General features: G+C 41.7%; 2 protein-coding genes across 8 annotated transcripts in view; both read left to right on the top strand.

Annotated features, from left to right (window-relative positions):
• The window catches only part of depdc5 (DEP domain containing 5, GATOR1 subcomplex subunit), a 50,127-nt gene extending 37,631 nt beyond the window's left edge, over nt 1-12,496 (top strand). For 4 of the 7 annotated variants that reach the window (XM_072659630.1, XM_072659632.1, XM_072659631.1 and 1 more), the window contains 5 exons: nt 7,200-7,369; nt 8,698-8,869; nt 10,866-10,926; nt 11,012-11,094; nt 12,046-12,496. In XM_072659630.1, coding sequence (XP_072515731.1) covers nt 7,200-7,369; nt 8,698-8,869; nt 10,866-10,926; nt 11,012-11,094; nt 12,046-12,344 — 785 coding nt within the window. In that variant the 3' untranslated portion in view covers nt 12,345-12,496. Of the gene's footprint in view, nt 1-1,063; nt 2,665-7,199; nt 7,370-8,697; nt 8,870-10,865; nt 10,927-11,011; nt 11,095-12,045 lie in introns of those variants that run through there. The other 3 variants (XM_072659635.1, XM_072659633.1, XM_072659634.1) reach the window with 3 other exon arrangements.
• Nucleotides 12,497-14,389: 1,893 nt separating this feature from the next.
• On the top strand, nt 14,390-19,433 carry ywhah (tyrosine 3-monooxygenase/tryptophan 5-monooxygenase activation protein, eta polypeptide). The gene is made up of 2 exons (XM_072658811.1): nt 14,390-14,920; nt 18,039-19,433. Exons 1-2 carry the CDS (start codon nt 14,834-14,836, stop codon nt 18,690-18,692), a joined length of 741 nt encoding a protein of 246 aa, XP_072514912.1. The 5' UTR covers nt 14,390-14,833; the 3' UTR covers nt 18,693-19,433.
• Nucleotides 19,434-24,403: the final 4,970 nt, after the last annotated feature.

Here is a 24,403-nt window from a genome sequence, read left to right as displayed (position 1 = left end):
TGCAGTCTGTCTTTCTTCCACACATCAGTGAAAGAACGGGAGGTTCTGAAGAGCTCACTGAACTCCAGCGTGGTTCTGTATGTAATAGGAGACACCGCTGCACCAACAACAACAAGTCAGCTGGTCCGAAATTCAGACCTTCCCTCCTAGATCTTCCTCCATCAGCTGTGAGTGGTGTTATTATTGAACAGTGGAAGAGTTTAGGAGGAACAGCTCACAGAGAGCAGCTCAGCCACCGAGTGTCTGTCAGACCAGGTAAAGTTACAGAGCGGGGTCAGGGCCGAGTGCTGAGCTCAGAGCAGAGTGCAGAAAAGCCTCCAACTGACTCAGTAACTGCAGCAGAGCTCCAGACCTGCTGCTGCTGGTGGTAGAGCTTAGAGCAAAGAGGGAGACCAGCTCCTTATTAATAAAGCCTATGGGTTTAGAATGGGATGTAAGAAAAGCTCCTGTATGGGTAATGTATACGTGTCCGTATACTTTTGCCCATATGGTGTATGTAAGATTTATTGCCTCCAATGTATCCTTAAAGCTCTGAACTTATATCTTCAGGGTTAAGCTGCAAGTCTTCTTCTAATCAGCTTCAGCTTTTAACTTTCACGGTTTCTTTTATTGTGAGATCCTGAAATCTCTGGCTGTGGCTTTAGGAGAGACCTCATGGACATGTTAGAAATACGAAAATCTGACTAATTTCACCAAGCCAGCAGAATAAGCCTCCCCACAAGCTACTTATCACCATGGTTTCCAAAGCTGAGTCTCCTGGAGAGCTGCAGCACTGCAGTTAATGTGGGTTTCTCACTCATTGCTGCCAGACTCCAGGATTGACGTTTGAGAACCAGCCGGGTTTTGGAGTCACTTGTGGAGTTCAGCACTGCTCTGAACACTAAAGCTAACACTCCCATCATCATCATCATCATCATCATTATCATCATTATCATCATCATCACCTGGACTCTGTGTAATAAGCCTGCCTCCTTCCCGGCCCCTCCAGGGCTGCATGCTAGTAGGCTGTTGTTCAGTAGTCTGTAGAATAGCCCCCCTCACTGACCCCTTCTCCAAACTCTAGATCAATGGTCAGAGAGTCTTGGTCGCTGATGTCACACAGTCTGTATTCAGCCTCATTCAGCCACAGGTGTGTAAAATCAAGCCCCTAGCCCTACATTAGTAAAAGAACGGGAGGTTCTAAAGAGCTCACTGAACTCCAGCGTGGTTCTGTGTGTAATAGGAGACACCGCTGCACCAACAACAACAGCAAGTCAGCTGGTGAAATCTCCTCCCTCCTAGATCTTCCTCCATCAGCTGTGAGTGGTGTTATTATTGAACAGTGGAAGAGTTTAGGAGGAACAGCTCACAGAGAGCAGCTCAGCCACCGAGTGTCTGTCAGACCATGTAAAGTTACAGAGCGGGGTCAGGCTTTGGTGGCATCGTCTCGTACTGTGTACACAGCATCGTGGGAGTGCCAGCTAGTGGGTAGGTGGGAAGTGGACATGGCTAAAAATTGGGGGTGAACCTGTGTTCAAATAAAAATAATTTTAATAAACAAAATAAAATAACGGAAATAAAATGTCTGCATAAGGCTTATATAAGCGATTCTGGTAGTTCGGGTTGGATTAGTTACAGAATTAGCTCAGATTTCTTCATTCAGCATTGATTTCCCATCTGATACTGGTCTAGAAATGCTTGATGGTTTACTTTAAATCTTTAGTTCATAAAAAAAAGAAAAATAATGATCAAATCTTAAAATTTACATAAAAAAATTAATCAAAACTGCAGAGAATTTTACAGCAGATAAATAAAAACTAAATAAAAAAAATCCAGAATAATTCAGTTTAACTGAGTTACAGTGATATTCATCAAAATTAAACCCAAATCTAGGAGTGCGAGGGAACATAACTGATATCACACGAAAGATTTTATTGCTGTCATCTCAGGATTATCAATAAAACAGCGCCCCCCTCCCCTTCTCTCCTAAGCCGCATTTGGACCAGACCCTGCTCAGTGATCAGAGAGTCCTGGTTGTGTAATCTGACGTGCAGCAGGCGTGGACGTCCTCCCTGATATCACACAGGCTGCTGCAGAATGTGCCAACAGATTTTATTGGCATCATCTTGTACATTGTGGCCTTCAGTGAACTCATTAGACCACAGTCTGTCTTTTGTAATGTCGCGTAATCAGAATCACGCTGTGATTTTTCCAGTGTAATGTGACGGCCAAAAAAAATCACCTTTTCATTTCTGATATTGATGTGTTGAAATCTTGAGCGTCAGCTGATGAATTATAAAATGTCAAATATCAACTATTTAAGCCCCTAAAGTAGAATGTTATATATATTAGCACTAGCAATGCTAAGAAATGCTCCTGGAATTGGGGTGGATATATGAGCCTATATGAGCGATTCTGGTAGTTCAGATATGATCAGTTACAGAATCAGCTCAGATCAGCCTCTTACCATTGATTTCCATCCGGTCCTTCCTCCTGGTATCAGCCTGATTCAGATTCCTCACATTTGAATCATTATTTGAAATCTATCGTCTGTGGTCATTGAAATCTTAGCTTTTTAAAATGTCAAATAAGCCCTTATATAGAATTTTATATATATATATATATATATATATGTGTGTGTGTGTGTGTGTGTGTGTGTGTGTGTGTGTGTATATATATATATATATATATATATATATATATATATACATATAAATAATAGGTAGTTCTACTTGTAGGTCTTATTTGACATTTTATTTGATGTTAAATTGAGATTGTGTTAATGAGTTATTATCGTGTTAACTTTGATATATATATATACAGTGGGGGGAAAAAGTATTTAGTCACCAATTGTGCCAGTTCTCCCACTTAAAAAGATGAGAGAGGCTGTAATTGAAATCATAGGTAGATCAACTATGAGAGACTAAATGAGAAAATCACATTGTCTGATTTTTAAAGAATTTATTTGCAAATAATGGTGGAAAATAAGTATTTGGTCAATAACAAAAGTTCATCTCAATGCTTTGTTATATATCCTTTGTTGGCAATGATGGAGGTCAAACATTTTCTGTCTTCACAAGGTTGGCACACACCGTTGCTGGTATGTTGGCCCATTCCTCCATGCAGATCTCCTCTAGAGCAGTGATGTTTTGGGGCTGTCGGGGGGCAACACAGACTTTCAACTCCCTCCAAAGGTTTTCTATGGGGTTGAGATCTGGAGACTGGCTAGGCCACTCCAGGACCTTGAAATGCTTCTTACGAAGCCACTCCTTTGTTGCCCTGGCAGTGTGCTTGGGATCATTGTCATGCTGAAAGACCCAGCCACGTTTCATCTTCAATGCCCTTGCTGATGGAAGGAGGTTTGCACTCTAAATCTCACAATACTCAAAATCTCACAATACACGACCCCATTCATTCTTTCATGTACACTGACCAGTCGTCCTAGTCCCTTTGCAGAGAAACAGCCCCAAAGCATGACGTTGCCACCCCCATGCTTCACAGTTGGTATGGTGTTCTTTGGATGCAACTCAGCATTCACTCTCCTCCAAACACAACGCTGTTTGTACCAAACAGTTCTACTTTGGTTTCATCTGACCATAAGACATTCTCCCAAAACTCTTCCAGAACATCCAAATGCTCTGAGTCCCTGGCGGCGTAGTGTGTTACTGACGGTAGCCTTTGTAACGTTGGTCCCAGCTTTCTGCAGGTCATTCACTAGGTCCCCCCGTGTGGTTCTGGGATTTTTGCTCACCGTTCTTGTGATCATTTTGACCCCACGGGCTGAGATCTTGCGTGGAGCCCCTGATGGAGGGAGATTAGCAGTGGTCTTGTAGGTCTCCCATTTTCTGATTATTGCTCCCACAGTAGATTTCTTCACACCAAGCTGCTTGCCTATTGCAGATTCAGTCTTCCCAGCCTGGTGCAGGTCTACAGTTCTGTTTCTGGTGTCCTTCGACAGCTCTTTGGTCTTCACCATAGTGGAGTTTGGGGTGGGACTGTTTGAGGTTGTGGGCAGGTGTCTTTTATACTGTTAACGAGTTCAAACAGGTGCCATTAATACAGGTAATGAGTGGAGGACAGAGAAGCCTCTTAAAGAAGTTACAGGTCTGTGACAGACAGAAATCTTGCTTGTTTGTAGGCGACCAAATACTTATTTTCCACCATTATTTGCAACCCCCCGGCCCTACCGCTGAGCCACTCAGAGCCCTCGAAATTGTGCAACTGTGTTCTCTGGAATGATGATGGTGGAGCTCCATCCAGTACTTTTGGGATGAGCTGGAGAGTTGGGGATGATGATGAGGTGGGGTGATGATTATCATCATCCAACATCCTGAGCTCCTTAACAACGCTCTTGTCACTGACTGCAAGTGGGGGGTGGGGCTGATGGATGACCCGTGAGCAGAATGTGGGCATTTTAATGCTTCGTGGTCTGTGGATGGTCATAGTGTGGTGTCGGCAGCGCAACACGTGAACATAACTGATGGGAAAATTTGGCAACAAAGATTATATTGGTGTCATCGTATAACGCAATAAAGCGATTAAGCTGTAATACTTCTCCACAGTTCATACCCCTCCACCCTCCCCCACCTTCACCAGAACTGATAATCAGACCATATCTACATCATATATAACAGCAGTTAGTCATGAGAGGTCGTGCGTTATGTGACCTTTAGTGGTTTTATCGTTTGTATAATGATAATTCTGTGTCTGATCCACTCTGAACACACCACCACTACATCAGTCAGTGCCGAGAATGACCCACCACCTTAATACTACCTGCTCTGTGATGGTCAGTCCTGAGGGGTCCTGAGGTTTAAAGATCAGATGCAGAGAAACAGATGGATACAGTCAGGAGTTACAGAACTATACAGTGCTGGGGGCGCTGATAGAATGAGTGCAGAACCATTGAGGTGGTTTTTATTTATTTATTTATTTAATCATTTTTTCATTTTCACAGTGGTTTTACTTGTGCAGTAAGATATATATATATATATGTATATAAAAATTACACATATACATACATATATATGAGTAAATTATTGAATGTATTATTTAAAATTATATTACTTTATTATTTTTATTATATATACATATAGTACATGTATTATATATTTTTTATATAATATATACACACAAGTAAATTATTGAATTTATTATTATTAATAAATTATATGATTTAAAATTATATTACTTTATAATTTTTATTATATGTCTATTTTTCTTTATTTTCTTTTTAATATTATATTAAGTCCATCTATTTTCCAGCTATATACAGTCATATCCACATATATATGAGTCAAATTATTACATTTATTATTATTAATAAATTATTTTATTTATTATATCACTTTATTACTTTATATATATATATAAGATAAGATAATCCTTTATTAGTCCCGCAGTGGGGAAATTCACATTATATATATATATATATATATATATATAAACATTAAATGTTTTTACAAATTTTCAATATTAGGAGTTATAGAGTCAACCTTTTATTACAGTAATCTCATAATTACCATATTAGGTACAGTTGTATACAGATGTTTGGGCTCCGTTTGTAAATGTCTCTGCTCATTTTAATACACAGCTGAATTTGAAGTATTGGAAATCATAAGACATATGGCGTATTTTAGTTGTTAGTGTCCCTAATAGATTTGTATCAAACTTAGTAAATATGTGGAAATGGCCAAGTCTGTTTACTGTAGAGAAATTGTTGCATACACTTTTTATTATAGACTATATTTAAGGTGATTTTGCTCGAGCAGGAATCATATTCTGCCAAATGAATATTCACCAAGCAGCATCGCGGTCAGAGTTTACTGCAGTACGGTTTATAGTAGCGTGCCACACTTTTACAAGGGCTTCAAACGTAGCTCAGATCAGATTAACAGATAGAGAAACCCTTCAGGCCAGGAACACGTCTTGTGTCTAGTCACAGCCCAGGCCCTGTATGATCCAGCAAAGGCACGGCTGTAGCTCCAGTGTGTGTGTGTGTGTGTGTGTGTGTGTGTGCGTGTGTGTGTGCATGGGGCTGTGGTGCGTGGTGTGTAGCATGCTGTGATCCGGCAGTGTCCGCTGCGGCCTCGTCTCGCTTCCCTCCAGCTTGTTGCTCTCGCCCTAACTCTCCCACGATGCGCCCCCAGAACTGACCACCGCAAAGCTTTTCCGCTTGACCCTCGTCTTCCTCACTTTGGCTCGCTCGGCTTCTAGCGTTCTCCTGCCAGCATGAGCGCAGTCGTGGCTTGTTTTTTGACCTGTTTACAGCATTGTGTATTTCTCTGTATTCGAACAGGACAAAGTGTGTAGATACACTATATGGACAAAAGTATTGGGACATATTACATCTATTAATCACTGTATTCAGGTGTCTCATTCAGCCACAGGTGTGTAAACTCAAGCCCCTAGTCCTGCAGTCTGCCTTTCTTCCACACATCAGTGAAAGAACGGGAGGTTCTGAAGAGCTCACTGAACTCCAGCTGGTTCTGTATGTAATAGGAGACACCGCTGCACCAACAACAACAAGTCAGCTGGTGAAATTTCCTCCCTCCTAGATCTTCCTCCATCAGCTGTGAGTGGTGTTATTATTGAACAGTGGAAGAGTTTAGGAGGAACAGCTCACAGAGAGCAGCTCAGCCACAGAGTGTCTGTCAGACCACGTAAAGTTACAGAGCGGGGTCAGGGCCGAGTGCTGAGCTCAGAGCAGAGTGCAGAAAAGCCTCCAACTGACTCAGTAACTGCAGCAGAGCTCCAGACCTGCTGCTGCTGCTGGTAGAGCTTAGAGCTCCGTATTAATGATGCCTATGGGTTTAGAATGGAAGGTCAGAAAAGCTCCTGTAGGTGGAATGTGTAAGTGTCCCAATACTTTTACATTGTGAACAATATGGTTGCATGTATCATGTGTGGATATGTGCTGCCTGTACTTCTATCTACAGCCTGTCGATGATCTAGAAGCTGTCTTCTGATTCTACTGTAACTAAAAGTACTAAAAGAAAATTTCAGAAGTCATATACTGTACTAACCAGAACCGGACATCGCCATCCCATTCCTCACAAACCCACCATCCACCATCTCTTTCCCCCTAATTCACTCCATCTCCTTACCATTTTATTCCACTTTCATCCATCCATCCTTCCATCCATCTGTCCCTCTCTCTCTCTATCTCTATCTCTCTCTCTCCCTCTCTCTCTCCCTCGTCCTCGTCCTTCTCTCCTCAGCTGCGACGGTTCCGGAGCAGAAGACGGTCACTCTGGACGTGGACGTGAATAACCGCAGTGATCGGGCTGAGTGGTGCAGCTGTTACTATCAGGGAAACTTCTCGCTCAACTCTGCCTTCGAAATCAAGCTCCACTGGATGGCCGTCACTGCGGCCGTGCTGTTCGAGATGGTCAGTATGTGATGATTGTGTGTGAGTGAACTGGATTATCAGCATTAGGGCACTCGTGGTGGTGCACAGTAAATCCTGGGTCTCCTCGACCGTGGAAATACTGTTCAGAAGTTTGGAGTCAGTGTTTTTACTAAAATAAAACCAATTTATTTGTTTTCTAAAAGGAAGCCGGTCACAATTAATAGAAAGCTGACAAACATTCTGACTGGTTCTGATAATATTAATATCAAGAAGAAGCAAATAATAATATTAATAATACTTTAGACTCTGAAAGAAGTTCTTATAATATTCATAAATATTTAGAATGATAAGTTAATTAATATTTGTTTATAAATTCCATCATCTAAATACAAATATCCACAAATAAGTTCTAATAAATCAATATCCGGAATTAATTTTAAATAAATTCATGTCTTGAATGAGGTTCTTATGATTGAATGTCTTCCAGAATAAATTTCTTATAAAACTGACATCCAGAATGAATTTGTATCCAAATAATATCCAGAATGGTGCTCCAATAAATTAAAATCCAGTATGAATTTCTAATAAATGCATATCCAAATCTTGTTCTAACAAATGAATATTTAGAAAGTTCCAATAGCATTAATATCCAGTATGAAGCTCTAATAGCATTAATATCCAGTATGAAGCTCTAATAACATTAATATCCAGTATGAAGCTCTTATAGCATTAATATCCAGTATGAAGCTCTAATAGCATTAATATCCAGTATGAAGCTCTAATAACATTAATATCCAGTATGAAGCTCTAATAAATGCATGTTTAGAGTTTATTTAGAGTTTACCTATTTAAGTTATAATAGCATTAATATCCAGTATAAAGGCTCTAATAGCATTAATATCCAGTATGAAGCTCTAAAAGCATTAATATCCAGTATGAAGCTCTAATAACATTAATATCCAGTATGAAGCTCTAATAGCATTAATATCCAGTATGAAGTTCTAATAGCATTAATATCAGTATGAAGTTCTAATAACATTAATATCCAGTATGAAGCTCTAATAACATTAATATCCAGTGTGAAGCTCTAATAACATTAATATCCAGTATGAAGTTCTAATAACATTAATATCCAGTATGAAGCTCTAATAACATTAATATCCAGTATGAAGTTCTAATAGCATTAATATCCAGTATGAAGCTCTAATAACATTAATATCCAGTATGAAGCTCTAATAACATTAATATCCAGTATGAAGCTCTAATAACATTAATATCCAGTATTTCGTATTTATTATTGTTAGTATTATTATTATTATTATTATGTAAAGGAATATTTTAACATCTGACCTGGGTTGCTCTGTCAGGTGCAAGGCTGGCACAGGAAGGCGGCGTCGTGTGGCTTCCTGCTGGTGCCCGTGCTGGAGGTGCCCTTTGCTCTGCCCTCGTATCTGTACGGAGATCCGCTCAGAGCGCAGCTCTTCATCCCCCTCAACATACAGAGCCTGCTGAGGGACTCCAGCGACAGCCTGTTCGACGGTCAGCACACTAAGAGCCACTGCAGTTCACAGATCATAACACTTAACCCTGAGAAGAGTGTGTAGTGTGTGTGTGTGTGTGTGTGTGTGTGTGTGTGTGTGTGTTCATAATATGTATAGTGTGTTTATAGTATGTATAGTGTATGTGTGTGTAGTGTGTTTATAGTATGTATAGTGTGTGTATAGTGTGTTTATAGTATGTATAGTGTGTGTATAGTGTGTTTATAGTATGTATAGTGTGTATAGTGTGTGTTTATAATATGTATAGTGTGTTTATAGTATGTATAGTGTATGTGTGTATAGTGTGTTTATAGTATGTATAGTTTGTGTGTATAGTGTGTTTATAGTATGTATAGTTTGTGTGTATAGTGTGTTTATAGTATGTATAGTGTTTATAGTATGTATAGTGCATGTGTATAGTGTGTTTATAGTATATATAGTGTGTATAGTGTGTGTTTATAGTATATATAGTGTGTATAGTGTGTGTTTATAGTATGTATAGTGTGTTTATAGTATGTATAGTGTATGTGTGTAGTGTGTTTATGGTGTGTGTAGTGTGTGTGTGTGTATAGTGTGTTTATAGTATGTATAGTGTGTGTATAGTGTGTTTATAGTATGTATAGTGTGTATAGTGTGTGTTTATAGTATGTATAGTGTGTTTATAGTATGTATAGTGTATGTGTGTAGTGTGTTTATGGTGTGTGTAGTGTGTGTGTGTATAGTGTGTGTTTATAGTATGTATAGTGTGTGTATAGTGTGTTTATAGTATGTATAGTGTGTGTGTTTATAGTATGTATAGTGTGTGTATAGTGTGTGTTTATAGTGTGTTTATAGTATATATAGTGTGTATAGTGTGTGTTTATAGTATGCATAGTGTGTTTATAGTATGTATAGTGTATGTGTGTAGTGTGTTTATAGTGTGTGTAGTGTGTTTATAGTGTGTATAGTGTGTTTATAGTATGTATAGTGTGTGTGTGTATAGTGTGTGTTTATAGTATGTATAGTGTGTGTATAGTATGTTTATAGTATGTATAGTGCGTGTGTATAGTGTGTGTTTATAGTATGTATAGTGTGTGTTTATAGTATGTATAGTGTGTGTGTATAGTGTGTTTATAGTATGTATAGTGCGTGTGTATAGTGTGTGTTTATAGTATGTATAGTGTGTGTGTAGTGTGTGTTTATAGTATGTATAGTGTGTGTGTAGTGTGTGTTTATAGTATGTATAGTGTGTGTTTATAGTATGTATAGTGTGTGTGTATAGTGTGTGTGTATAGTGTGTATAGTGTGTGTATATTATGTAGAGTGTGTGTATAGTATGTATAGTGTGTGTGTGTGTGTATAGTATGTATAGTGTGTGTGTATAGTGTGTGTATAGTATGTATAGTGTGTGTGTATAGTGTGTGTATAGTATGTATAGTGTGTGTGTGTGTATGTATAGTGTGTGTGTATAGTATGTATAGTGTGTGTGTGTGTGTATAGTGTGTGTTTATAGTATGTATAGTGTGTGTATATTATGTAGAGTGTGTGTATAGTATGTATAGTGTGTGTGTGTGTGTGTATGGTGTAAGTTAATGTGTATATATTCTGTCTCTATTTTGTAAATACCTGTGTTTTACTGCAGTGAGGGACGAAGCACCTACATTTTCCACTCACCTTTACACCTGTGTCATGTGATGTGACCGTAATCGTGATTTGATATAATTACATAATTTACAAATGACAACATTTACATTCTGTAGCAGCAGGTTTTGAACATCACTCATGACTGAAGGATTGTTCTTTCTGCACAGCAGGACTGAGAATACATACTTATTAGCCAACTGCCTGCTTATTGGCCACAGTAGTCCTAGACTAGTATGTCCCTGAGGCCCGACGTCTGAATGAATCCACACCAGGCTTACATTTGGAGAAATAATCCCAAAGCAGAACACAAAGCAGAAGCTGGCATGTGCCGATATTGAGGCCGATATTGAGGCTATCATTGTGTCTCCATTCAGGGTTTGAACCAGAGACGTACTGGGACAGGATGCAGCTTTTCCAGGAGGCCATTCTCTACAGGTACTCTGCATGATCATGACCGTGCTGTAGACTTACTGAATCATTGGATTTCTGTAAAACTGAAATCACGCTTTCTGTTTCTCAGGTTTGGTTTTGTCCAGGATAAGTTTTCTGCCTCTGCCTTTAACTTCCCTGCTGAAAACAAGCCCCAGTACATCCACGTCACAGGTACTGATGCAGCCGGCTGTCGCTTTGTCCCTGCAGCGATTAATATTGTATTCACTTCCAAAGTAATGTCATATAATTGTGTTTTTAACTTGGTTAAAAGATTGTAATAAAATCCAATAATGCAACCAGGTATGATTATCAACATGGAAATTAATTTAATTAATTTAAGTCATATTTTACTGGTTATTACATTAACAGTCAAGCCTGTATTATATTATAGGGCAAGTTTTATTCCATTTTCGAGTATTTAAAACCACTATTTTTTATTTCTGGGATTTTTACATCATTGGGAAATGGTTAGTCTAAAATGCTACAGTCCCTGTCACAGATCTGCTGTTATTCAGAGTTTACACTACAACCACAGAAGTGATGCTGCCTCCTGTGCTCCCTGTAATGCATTAAATAGAGGCTGTTGAGGACTGATGATGCCCACTGATGTCATTATGATAGGCATAATAATAACAATGCTAATCTTACCGTCTCTTTTCTGTTACCTTATTTAATTCAGTAAGTTTTGGTGGGTTTTGGTGTAAAGTGGTTAATTGTAGAGAAACTTGCCAGCTCTGGTAATATGAATATAGTCATTTTATTTACTATCCAAACCCACCAGTGAAGCTACACGAGTCTTCTGAGTTTTATATGGAGCGTTTATGATGGTGAAGTAGTGGATAATCTGAAAATGCATGAAATTATGGACAAAAATGAAATTATAGCAATTGAAAATTAAAATTAAAAATTGACTTTTTAACTGCCAGTAATTTTCCTCTATTCACCACCACTGTAAACGTCTAATTCTGACTCGTTCAGATTCTCTAAAAAGGGGCGTTTCCCACCAATCCCACTCTGAATGACTTTTTTTAACCGTTTCCATCTTAACCATTAAATCATGCAGATATTTTGGAAAATGAGTTGACCTCCAGTTTGTGTCTGTCTCCTTGTTTGTCCATCCAGGTACAGTCTTCATGCAGCTGCCCTACTCTAAAAGGAAGTACTCGTGCGGTCAGCAGCGGAGACGCCGTAACTCCGCCTCCTCAGCCAGTCAGAGTCTGTTTGGCTGCGAGGAGCGAGTCGGCTACAACTGGGCTTACAACACCATGCTGACCAAAGCCTGGAGGACCGGCGTGCTGGGAGACGAGAAGCTGGCCGACCGCCTCCTCCGAGACTTCACTGACTTCTGCGCCAACAAGGACAACCGCCTGGTGGCTTTCTGGGACAGCTGTGTAGAGAAGATGAACTCTAGCGCCCCCTGAGAGAGAGACAAAAAACAAAGAGAGAGAGAGAGACTCTGGTTGAGAATTGCTGCTGGAGATATGACTTGGGTCAACTCCTGATTTGTGCCTGACCAATAACCAATGTTCTGCCTCACCAAGGACAGAAAATAAATAAAAAAAGACTAATGGAAGATTTTCTGACTCACAGTGTCAGCAGAAGCATCTGCAGTGTACTGTACGTTATGTCCTGTAAAGGTCTTACATTGTAAACATTAACCAAAAGTCCTAGGGCCCTATTTTAGTGATCTTCTTAGGCGACCTGTCAACCTCGCACCGTGCAGCCTGATTTAGGGGGCGTGTCGGTTTGTCTTTGCTATGGTAACGAGGGGAAAAGTACGTCTTGCACGTCTCAAAACTCACAAAAGTCATGTACTGAGTCTCTTAATGAATCAGGGGTGTGTGTGTTTTGGGCGTAAGGTGCAGTGATAAACCAGTCAGTGCGTCTCTCGCCGCTCCCTTTAAGAGCCAGGTGCGCTCTGACTGTGGTGGATTGCTGTTTCAGCAGTGGTCTGGGACGGCTTGCTGAAGCGGTGGAGCGTCTCGCCTCCAGAATAATGATATTTTAGTTTGTATTTATTGATGATTGTTGATGTAAAAGTCTGCATAGCTGCCGACTGGCCGTGCTATGGGTTTGAGCACTGCTGCGTGTCCATGTGTGCGAGGGGGGGTACGAGCGTCGGGCTGCACGCGCCTGTGTTGACAATTCACTGCTGAGATAGCAGCGAACGTCTGACTGCTGACGAACGTCTGCCTAGACTGTTTTCAGTCAGTGGAGCTCCTCCTGTGTTCTCCGTTACCAAGATACAGATACAGCAATACTCCAGAAACTGACCTGAACCCCCTCATTTCGAGACCACCGTCAGTGGTGGTCCATTTTCAGGCAGGTGGAAATAGGCCTGAAAATGGACTGTTGGAGGGGTGGAAAATAGTGATGAGCAATAAGCAATGAGTGATAAACATATGTGTCACAGTCACACAGAAACCTTGTATCTCCGAAACTGAGAAGAACAAAGCTTTTTAACTTTCAATGGAAGTCAATGTAAAAAATATTATTCCAAGTCATTTTGGAGCATTTCTATTGGTCCATTCATCAAAGGATTATGATACAATATATATATATATATATATATATATATATATATACACCCTGTATGTCCAAAAGTATGTGGACACATACTCCTCCACTGTTTCCTCTGAAATCAAGCGTATCAACAGGGAGTTCATCCTTCTTTTCTGCAGTAACAGCAGCCTGGATATTCTTCTGGAATGGTTTTAGGCTTTACACTTTACAGTGTTGGAACATTGCTGTGAGAATTTAATTGCATTCAACCTCACAAGAGCATCAGTGAGTTCAGGTTCTAATGTTGAATGATGAGTTCTGTTACTCCAGCTCACCCCAAAGGAATTGGACAGAGCTCCTTGCCTCAAGAGAGCACAATTCCACTGCTACGGTCTCACAGTTTATTTTGGGGGGGCTTTTTCACCCCTCTAGCCGCCCATAGGTTGCCATTGACATGATGTGTGTAACGGTAATAGATGTCTGGGTAGCTTTATCCAGAGCGTTGATGTGGTTCTCAACATTACTGAAGGCTGTGCAGAGGGGGCAGCCTGCAGAATTAACTAGTGCTGAATTATTTAGGCCTCCCTTTCCTGCACATTTGCTGCTGTCCCGCTCAAACACCCCCAGTCTGACCTCCTGACCAGAGGAGGGATGATCTGATGGGCTGCATGAGGTGTGCTGAAGCAGGAAACCAGTGGAAATCTTCATCATTTGCTGGGAAAAAGACAAGAAAGCCACTGCCAGGGTTTTACACACACACACACACACACACACACAGAGAGAGTGAGGGGGCTGCGAGAGCTGAATGCTTGATCCCGCGCATGCGCACTCGCGCCGCTGCAACGAAGAATGCAGCAGGGCGCACTGCGCAGGCGCGCCGCCGGTGTAAGGGGGCTATTTTTAGAAAGTGACGTCACCATTAAATACAACATCGCCCCCCACCTACCGTCCCCCCCTCCATCCTCCCTTTCTTCCACCCTGTTTGCTGGGACGCTGAGGAGAGGCAGAAGAAAGACGCTAAAGCGGCGCGAGACCATATTCCTGTTATTTATCCTCATCCTTTATTTTGGACCCCCTAAACCGGGGTGGACCACCCTTCCACCTCCACCCACCCACCCACACCCACACACACACACACACACCCTCTCCTCTCACGTGCGCGGCTGCTCCACATTCCGCTCGCGCTTGCGCACCCTCCTTCCTCTCCCCCTCCACCATCATCACCTTCATCTTCCTCCATCTCTGCGCTGCGCGAGAGCAAGAAGACCACCGTGAGCAGAACATCGCCTCTGAAAGAGCCGGAGCACCGGTGCACGAGAGAGGAGCGAGCGAGAGAGGGAGAGAGAGAAGGAGAGAGAGAGAGAGGGAGAGAGAGAGCGCGCGCGTGAGAGAGAGAGAGAGAGAGAGGATGGCAGACAGGGAGCAGCTCATCCAGAGAGCCAGGCTGGCCGAGCAAGCGGAGCGCTACGATGACATGGCCTCAGCCATGAAGCTGGTGAGTGCTGAGGAAGAGGAGGAGGAGGAGGAGGAGGAGGATGAAGATGATGATGATTAAGCATTTATATATCAGCAATTATATTAAGATATGAATCGTCGTGCACGCGCGTAAATCACCCTCCAAACTCATTATATAATGAAAATATAGAACCAGTCAATATCACGCGCTCCTCATAGATATACGTGCTACTATACGTGTCTCCTTAATGCAGACTTGCATGCAGAAGAATAGCTGCACGTCTTCCCTCGTCCACTAGGGGCGCTGCTGGCCATCGTTTAAGATGGACTCAGCCATCACTAGCTCACCTATTGTGCACTAAAACTGCCTCCTAAAATGACAAACGCGCGAGGTAGATGTTTCTACGTGCTCCAACGTCGTTAGACATCCACCCTCAGCCCATTTCCAAGGCCTTTGTAGGGGATGCAGAACGTGGGCATCTGCAATGCAGATGCAGCCACAGCATCACCCCCGTCCAGATGGACATTGGACAGTGCACAAAGAGATGTCAGGTCGAGGTTGACCTTTGGGTGCAGAGGCCTGCGCCTGACTGGTCTTGCTCTGCCTCGGTTGTAATGCGCCAGATTTGACCGATCTCCATCCAGCCAGCCTTACTGAGACGATATACCTGCTGCACCGAGGTGTGCTGGTCCTCCGCTGACATTGCATGCAAGGTCAGGAGACAGGGAGCAGGATGGGCAGAATGAAGGGGTGCACACTTGGATGGTTTTCTGTGTGTGTATTATTTAGAGGTCCAGCCAGCCTGCGTATATTAAAGCAGACGCAAGTGAAGGACGTCTCCTCCACGTTCTGCAGATGTTCAGAGCAGGCGCTTGGCTTGGCTTATGTAATTCCTCACGCTCTGTGACATGCTGGTGTCTATACAGACAGACCTACAGGCTCGCGTATGGCTGCGGCTGCTGTCTGGCATACATCCCTTCATATTTTGTGCTGTAAAATCTTATAAAACCATAAAAGCGAGTCTTTTTAAGACTAATGAGCCGGTTGAGGCGGTTCGAGGAGAGTCTGTGATGATATAGGCGCCATGCTCATTGTTAGGGGGAGTAACCTTCCATGACCTGTTAGCTAGTGTAAAAGTAATAGATGCAAATTTACGACACCAAATATTGCGGCTGATTGACCACGTTTGGGGGGAAGGGAATGTCCGACTAAGTAAAATAATTCCAGAGAACACAAAAAATGATATTTCGGAGGGTTTGCTATGGATAGGCCAGTTCTTGCTCATTCTTGTTAATAAGGAATAACAATGTAACCTTTAGTGGGAATTCGTGTAGAAAACCAACTGGGATATTTGACTGGTTGTGTGTAAATTCCATGAGAAACCAGTTGGGAAATCCAGTTGAATCCAGTTAATAGCATTAGCATTAGCATATTAGCTTGCTAATGATAATGTCAAATATAAAATATAAAAATATATATAGGCCCTAGTTGACATTCCATGTCATTTATATTTATATTTTATATTAGATTTTATTTACCTGTTCTGGCTTAGCCAGTTCATTCCAGGAGAAAATTGAAGAAATTAGCTGGAATTACATCGTATCCATCTGATTTGGGACTCGGATGTTAGCTTGTGGCTGTGTGTTATTATAGGGCTGACATATTAGCTTGCTAACGATAATATAAAATATAAAATATATAAAAAAAAAAATATATATATATAGGCCCTAGTTGACATTCTCGTAGAATACCAGTTTTCCCCTTAAGACCAGATCACAACCAATATTTAGTTTTAATTTATATAATTATAAATATATCATTTAGTTTTATACATATATATTATTTATTTATTTATTTTAATTGATTATATACATTGTTATATATTTTTTATTTACTGATCTTACTTTATCTGATTTGTGACTCGGATGTTAGCTTGTGGCTGTGTGTTATTATAGGGCTGACATATTAGCTTGCTAACGATAATATTAAATATATACAATAAAAATATATATGGGCCCTAGTTAACATTCCAGTACAATACCAGTTTTCCCTCAAGACCAGATCACAACCATTATTTAGTTTTATATATATATAATATATATATATATAATTTTTATTTATTTATTTATTTATTATATACATTTTTATATTTTTTATTCACCTGATCTTGCTTAGCCAGTTTATTCCAGGAGAAAATGTAAGGAATTAGCTGAAATTGCATCGTATCCATCTGATTTGTGACTCGGATGTTAGCTTGTGGCTGTGTGTTATTATAGGGCTGACATATTAGCTTGCTAACGATAATATAAAAATATAAGAAATATGTATAGGCCCTAGTTAACATTCCAGTAAATACCAGTTTTTTTATTATTATTATTTTAATTTATTATATACATTTTTATTGTGTGGAATTGCATCATATCCATCTGATTTGTGACTTGGATGTTAGCTCGTGTTAGCTTGTGTTATCTTAGGGCTGACATATTAGCTTGCTAACGATAATAATAGATAATTATTTACTTACGTACTGACTCACTTATCTTAAAACTGAAATACCATTAGCAAATCTACTGGAATCGCTTCCATTTGAATCCATTCAATTGTGTTTAGAATGTTACCTTGTTTTTGATTCTTCTATAATAGTGAATGATCTAATAAGCTGAAAATTAATCAATACAGTCACTCAGCAATATCATATATCTGTAAATGCTACTGTATAGCTGCTGCTGCTGCTGCGTACATGTCTTCATGTTTTGTGCTGTAAAATCTCATAAAACCACATAAGCAAGTATTTTTAGCATCATGCTAATTGTTAGGGGAATTATCCTTTCATGACATGTTAGCTATATTAGCCTAGTAGCTTTAGTAGAACAAAAGAAAATCAATACTGTCAATCAAAACAATATCAGCTCTGCTGTTTCTCCATGTTTATATATTATTAATCTTTTGTTTTGAATTTTTGACTGGACCCACAGAAATGATAGAGTTGAATTTTATTGTATATTGAATAATAATTTTTCTCAAAATGTTCAATATTATTGCATAACAGCCACATTTGTAGATGTTTGCTGTATTAAAAAAAAATTTATCCCCTGCATTGTATGGATGCAAACTTATTTCTGGATGCACCTATTTCTCCAATGTCTCGTCCGTTCAGGTGACGGAACTGAACGAGCCGCTATCCAACGAAGACCGCAACCTGCTCTCTGTGGCCTACAAGAACGTGGTGGGGGCCCGACGCTCGTCCTGGCGCGTGACCTCCAGCATCGAGCAGAAGACGGCAGCCGATGGCAGCGAGAAGAAGCTGGAGCTGGTGCGGGCCTACCGCGAGACCATTGAGAAGGAGCTGGAGTCCGTGTGCCAGGACGTGCTGACCCTGCTGGACCAGTATTTGATCAAAAACTGCGACGAAAGCCAGCTGGAGAGCAAGGTCTTCTACCTGAAGATGAAGGGAGACTACTACCGCTACCTGGCCGAAGTGGCGACCGGAGAGAAGCGCGGGTCCGCCGTGGAGGCTTCGGAGGCGGCCTACAAGGAGGCCTTCGACATCAGCAAGAACATGGCGGCCACACACCCAATCCGCCTGGGCCTGGCGCTCAACTTCTCCGTCTTCTACTACGAGATCCAGAACGCGCCCGAGCAGGCTTGCCAGCTGGCCAAGGAGGCGTTCGACGAGGCCATCGGTCACCTGGACAATCTGAACGAGGACTCCTACAAGGACTCGACGCTCATCATGCAGCTGCTGAGGGACAACCTGACCCTCTGGACCAGCGACCAGCAGGACAGTGAAGGAGGAGACCCCAATAACTGAACCACTATTAACTCTCCTGTCCTGCGATCTAGCTAGCTGTAGTAGCCCCCCATAGCTCCCCTTAGAAGTCTATCTGCCTTCTTGTCTTCTGTTTCTGTCTTCTCTTCTCCCACTTGCCCCCACCCCCCACCCCTTCCTCCCAGGGTTGCCATTGCCTTATGGACCCTGGCAGCCTTTTTATTTATTTATTTATTTATTTATCTTGACTCAATGTCTCTCTCTCTCTGTTTCTCTCTCTCTCTCTTTCCTCTCCTGTATGCCGTCCCCGTCCTCCCTGCTCCCTTCCCCTTGATGAGTCGCTGATAATTAGCCTACTGGTCTCCAGGTGACATTTACTTAGTGTGTTCTCTCTTAAGGACTCGATCTCCGTAGGGACTCTTTAATTAACACTAAATTATGGGGGCGGGGTGTTTGGGTTTGTGTCTGTGGCGCCGTACAGTGAAGTTGTTCCACTTTCTTGCCGAATCGTGTGGTTGTAGCCTCTTCCTCACTCGTCTCCTCATCTGTACCCCTTTTATCACTGCTTAGACGTGAGTGTGTGTGTGTGTCCGTCGTACCCCCATGCCACTCTCCTGTTGTGAACACTGCTAGCCCTGTGAATTGTGTACGTCCGCTGGGCTCCGGTGGGCGAGCGATCGCCGGCTGGAGGCTCGGTGGCTCCAGGACCTTTGGTTAAGGTTTTTCTGCGCGACGTGTGAAAGAATGCCATTAAAAAAACGCAAGCCTGCCATGGGAATCTGAGCCTGCGGTGTGTGGAGTGCTTTATTATACAGTCACTTAGTTTCTCCAGCTTATACTTCTTATACTATCTACTTTACATATCTACTATCTCTCCCTATATATATATATATATAAAGAAGAGACCCCTCTGGTTTTACTATTTATAGGCAGTGTGTTTAAGGGAAATGAACAGTTGCATTATATTTCATAAACCACTGACATTTCCTCTAAATTCCAAATAAAAAAAAAGACTATTTTGAGCATTTATTTATTTGCAGAAATGACAACTGCTCAAAAACAGCCGCTCAAATAATGTGAATAAATGATGACAATAATTATAATATAAAGAAGTTATTATTCAGATTTAAACACAGGACTAATATCTGAGCTTTGAGAGCATTCAGAATCACTATGCTGAAATAACCTCGACGGCCAATCACAGCTCTCATGTCTCGGCCGGCTCTCCACTAGTCTTTCACATCGCTGTTGAGACTTTATGCCATTAATAGTCTGCAGATTCAGACAAATCAACTTAGTTTGATGAAATGTCTGAAATAAAACGGCTACCGGACACTTAGAGATGCTGATTTAGGGAAAAATAATTACGTGGTCTCATATTTTTTTCCAGATATATATATAATGAACATAAAATCCTTTAAAATCTTCAAAATAGCAATTTTAATAGCAAGTCAATAGAAAAAAAGATTGTATTACAGGTCATTTTGCAGCATTTCTATTGGTACATTCATCACATAAAGAACAAAAGCCACATTCAGATAATGTCCAAAAGTGAACAGTGATCTATTCTCTCTCTCTTATATCAAGTCCTGTCTCTCTATCCCATATCTCTCACTATCTCACGCTCCCCTCCCTTAATACTTAATCTCCCCTCTCTCTCAACCCTCTCTCTCTCTCTCTCTCTCAACCCAATCTCTCTCTCTCTTTGTTTTTCTTCTTTTTCTGTCTCTATGCATCTCTCTCCTTCTCAACACGCACAATAAAGGTGCTACACAGAACTGGACCTAAAGAACCTTCACATAGAACATCAGGGGTTTCTTCTATGGCAGAGGTCCTCAAATCTAGGCCTTGTATCCAGTTTCCAGTGCTGAACTGTGTAATCCTTGGTAGGTATGACACTGCGTGACCAATCAGTTACATTAACCCAGGACTGGAAACTGGATTCAAGGTCCAGAAGATTTGAAGGTAACTGGTTTCTATGGCAGCGCTCCAGGAACCCATCTGAAGCTGCAAGTGGATCATGCTACTACCAATGCTACTTCTATCTACTATCAACAGCATGACTATCAATCATTCATAAGCATATTTAAAACCCTGATAATCCTCAGCTCTTGACTTTACATTCACTGATTTGTGAGAGCCGTAATTAGCGTAATTAGCAGTTGGCAAGTATTCTTCTTCTTCCTCCTCCTCCTTGTGTTCTGTCCGGTTAACACGGGCCGTAATTTTCGAGATTTCGACTCCGTTCCAACTTTATATTGTGCACAATGTTAATGACAGATGAACTATATAGCTTTTGGATAGGTGCAGTAGTATTCGGACAGGAAGCGTCCAAACAAAACTATTGTGGCCAAAACACTGCCATAGGAATGCATTGAAATTCGTCCATAAACTTTTCACCAAAATTCTTCTCTATAGGGCACATTGTTCGAGCTACAAACACCAAATTTGGCAAAATCATAGAACTAATTGAGTAGATTTATGCTTTATGCTTCTCGAACTCATCCGACGTACGTTTTTCGTAAAATTATCATATATTTTGTGCCATAGGAATGAATGGCGGAATGTTTAGCCAAATGTACTGGATGAGCTTTTGCCCCAAACATCTTTAGAGCAAAAGTTTGTGGACACAGCTCTATTAGCAAAAGTTTTGGCACCCTACATTTTTTTTTTTTTGCCAAATGTTTGTTGACAACGCTCTACCTCAACCCAGCAACAGCTTAGCAACCGACACCTATATCACAGCAATCCTACAACAACATCACCATGGTTTTGTATGAATTACTATTATGAGTAATAACTGTCAGTCTGTGTTGATGAGCACTTGCCCTGGAGTTTTATAAGCCTGAATTGTTGCAGTTGTTCAGGTAAAGTTCAGGGTCATGATGAATGATACAGCGCTGGGTCAGTTTAGGGTCACTTTCAGAGTGTTGGGTAACAGACGTATCTCAGTCTGGACTCTGAGACAGAATTATTAGCCAGAGTGGGTCACAGTTCAGCACAGTTTCACAGTTTAGCTGAAGATTTTGAGAAGAAAAAGTAAAGGAACTCAGGGTTTCCTCGTTCAACAAAGGCGGAAAAGAGCTCGGAGATAACGGCCCTCTTCCCAGAACCACTCTGCTCAACAACAGCAGCCTTTAATATTTAACTGCTTGGTTTTGTTGGTGTTCCACACACACAGAATAGAGCAGGTATGTCAAACACTGATGTTTAGCTTCAGGTTTTTTCAGTCTTTATTCAGTCACTCAGCCCCAAACACGTTGGTATCCGACACGCGCTCCTTTGGTTTGAAACAGGAGATGCTAGGCTAATGTTGCTAACACTGGATTTAGATTTGTCACCGATCTCATCTCCATAGATGGATGTCCCCCAAAAACACCTCTCAACCTGCTCTTCGTTTGATTTGCACAGATAGGGTTGGACTGCCCTGGGCTTCTTTAGGCCAGCCCAGTAAAAACCGTGCTAGCTAACTAGCTAGCTAGTAAATTCGCTAGATTCATGCTGTGATCATGCATTAGAATTAAGCTAAAGAAAAATCAAGTCTAGTTCTAGGCAATGGTCAAAACCCCGATCTGCACAGAGAGCCCTTCCAGCTTCAAGTACGGCTCGGCTCAACCCGCCATCCTTTAAGATCCACGGAAGACGAGCGTCCAGACTTTTTACTGTCCTGCACCGAAGTGGTGGAACGAACTTCCCCTGGGTGTCCGAACAGCAGAGTCCAACACTCGCTGTCCTCAAACCCAGACTGAAGACCCTCCTCTTCTGAGAGTGCTCAGGCGAAGAGAAGAGTACTATGGTCTCCAGATTGACTTTTCTTGGGTAAATAGTAAAGCATTTTTGTAATTCGCTCTGGAGAAGAGCTTCTGCTAAATGCCGTAAATGTAAATGGTTTAGTGAGAACAGTGACGGCACACCCAAATGTTCTAGTAATCAAGACCATGCAAGGCCAGGCCAAGCTAACTCTACACCCTTGAACATGAAGGTTCTACAAGGAGCCATGAAGAACCACTTTTGTCAAAGAGAGGTGTTCTCTATGGTTCTTCTTTGGCATCCATAGTGTTCCCTGCATCCTACAGACATATAGGAATTCATGAATGGTCCTCATAATGACATCGGTGATGTCTTTAACTCAGGACAACATAGAATAAGCTCAAATTTGGAGCTTTTCCACCAGTGCTGGGAGGGTGATGGCATGGTCTTCCACCTCTCCACCACATCTTCTCGAACTGCCGCGAACGCAACTGGAACCACTGGAGCTCAACGCGCTCGGAGGAGAACACTAACCGAGTGATGGAGACTCGGCTATGCTATTACGGATGACTGTGGCATCCCCGAGGCTCGCTGAGAAAAGCTCGATTCTAAAGGTAAGGCTTTATCAGTGACCTGCTCAGGTAAGTAAACACAACGGGAGCCTACCTGAACGGGTGAACGTGATTAGCGGCAGATGTTCCACTAAAAGTGGGAAGTGGCTCCAAGGCAGAATGCTTTCCTTTAGACAAGCCTCAGTGTTGACCAACCGCTAAAAAAACAGTCATCGATCAGAGAGGTTGCTGCAACACAGCACTGTGAAAATCTCGATGACTAGATAAACACTCCTCAGAGGAGCTCTCGTGAGTAATCAATACCTGATATTAAAGTGTTTTATTAGTCCGAGAGGAAACCATGGCTTTACTTTGGGCTCTACCTCTGCTGGCCATTTTATTAGAAACACTTACCTTATTATTATTATTATTATTATTATTGTTAGAAACCCCTACCTTGTGCTTCCACTCACTGGCCACTTTATTAGAAACACCTACAGTGCTCCTCCACAGGTGAGCTAAGGGGGGGGGGGGGTTGTGGTAAAGTCTCCAGTGTAGTTTGATAACAGGTGCAGTGGACGGGGGGTTGAGGTGTGGTACAGTGGTCAGAGCGGTGGAGTAACTCAGCCATACACAATCAGTCACCTTTGACCCCTACAATCATGGATTTTCCCAGCTCTCAGCCAAAGGTGCAGCCTGGACTCAGTCCAGAGATGCATCTTCAGACCTTTCAGGCCCTGTTTGTGTGATGGGCACTGAAAAGCACAGCCGAGTGTGAGGAAGGTGAAGACCGGGGCACATGTTTACTCTGGCAGCGGAGGCCTGAGAGCCGGCAGTCTGCGGGATCAGAGAGGGATCAGTGTGTGATCTCTCTTACTGGAATCTCTTTCTTCCTGCTGAGTTGATCATTAATCTCCTGAGTCCAAGAGCACTGATTTCTGACAGTTCTGAGGAATGTATTATCTTTATAATTAACCCTGAGAGGAAAACGCCCACTCTCTCTCTCTCTCCCTCTCTCTCTCTCTCTCTCTCTCTCTCTCTCTCTCTCTCTCTCTCTCCCCTAATCTTATTATTATGAATCCTGTCTCTCAGCAGTGAGAGAGGTTCTACCCTAGAAGCTCCAGATCTCATCAGAACAGATAAATCAGGTGAACATAAATCCAGTAAAAAGGAGAAACAAGAGCTTCTCATTCTGAAGAAAGAAAGTAGTGAGATCTTGTCTGTGAGCTAGTCTGAAGAACAGAGCTCGGTTCCTCCAGGGTTCTTCTGGACGCTCCCCAGTCCAGCCAGCACAGCATGGAGGATGTGTTCAACTCCATCAGCAGCAGCAGCAGCAGCAGCTCATTAAGCCCTGATTTACCACCAAACCAGGTGTTGATCTGAGGAGAACTCTAAATAATACTAGATAATAATAATAGTAATAATACCATAATATTATTATAATATAACAAT

This window comes from Salminus brasiliensis, chromosome 16 (assembly GCF_030463535.1).
Source record: "Salminus brasiliensis chromosome 16, fSalBra1.hap2, whole genome shotgun sequence".
Lineage (NCBI taxonomy): Eukaryota > Metazoa > Chordata > Actinopteri > Characiformes > Bryconidae > Salminus > Salminus brasiliensis.
This window is presented reverse-complemented; position numbering and strand designations above follow the sequence as displayed.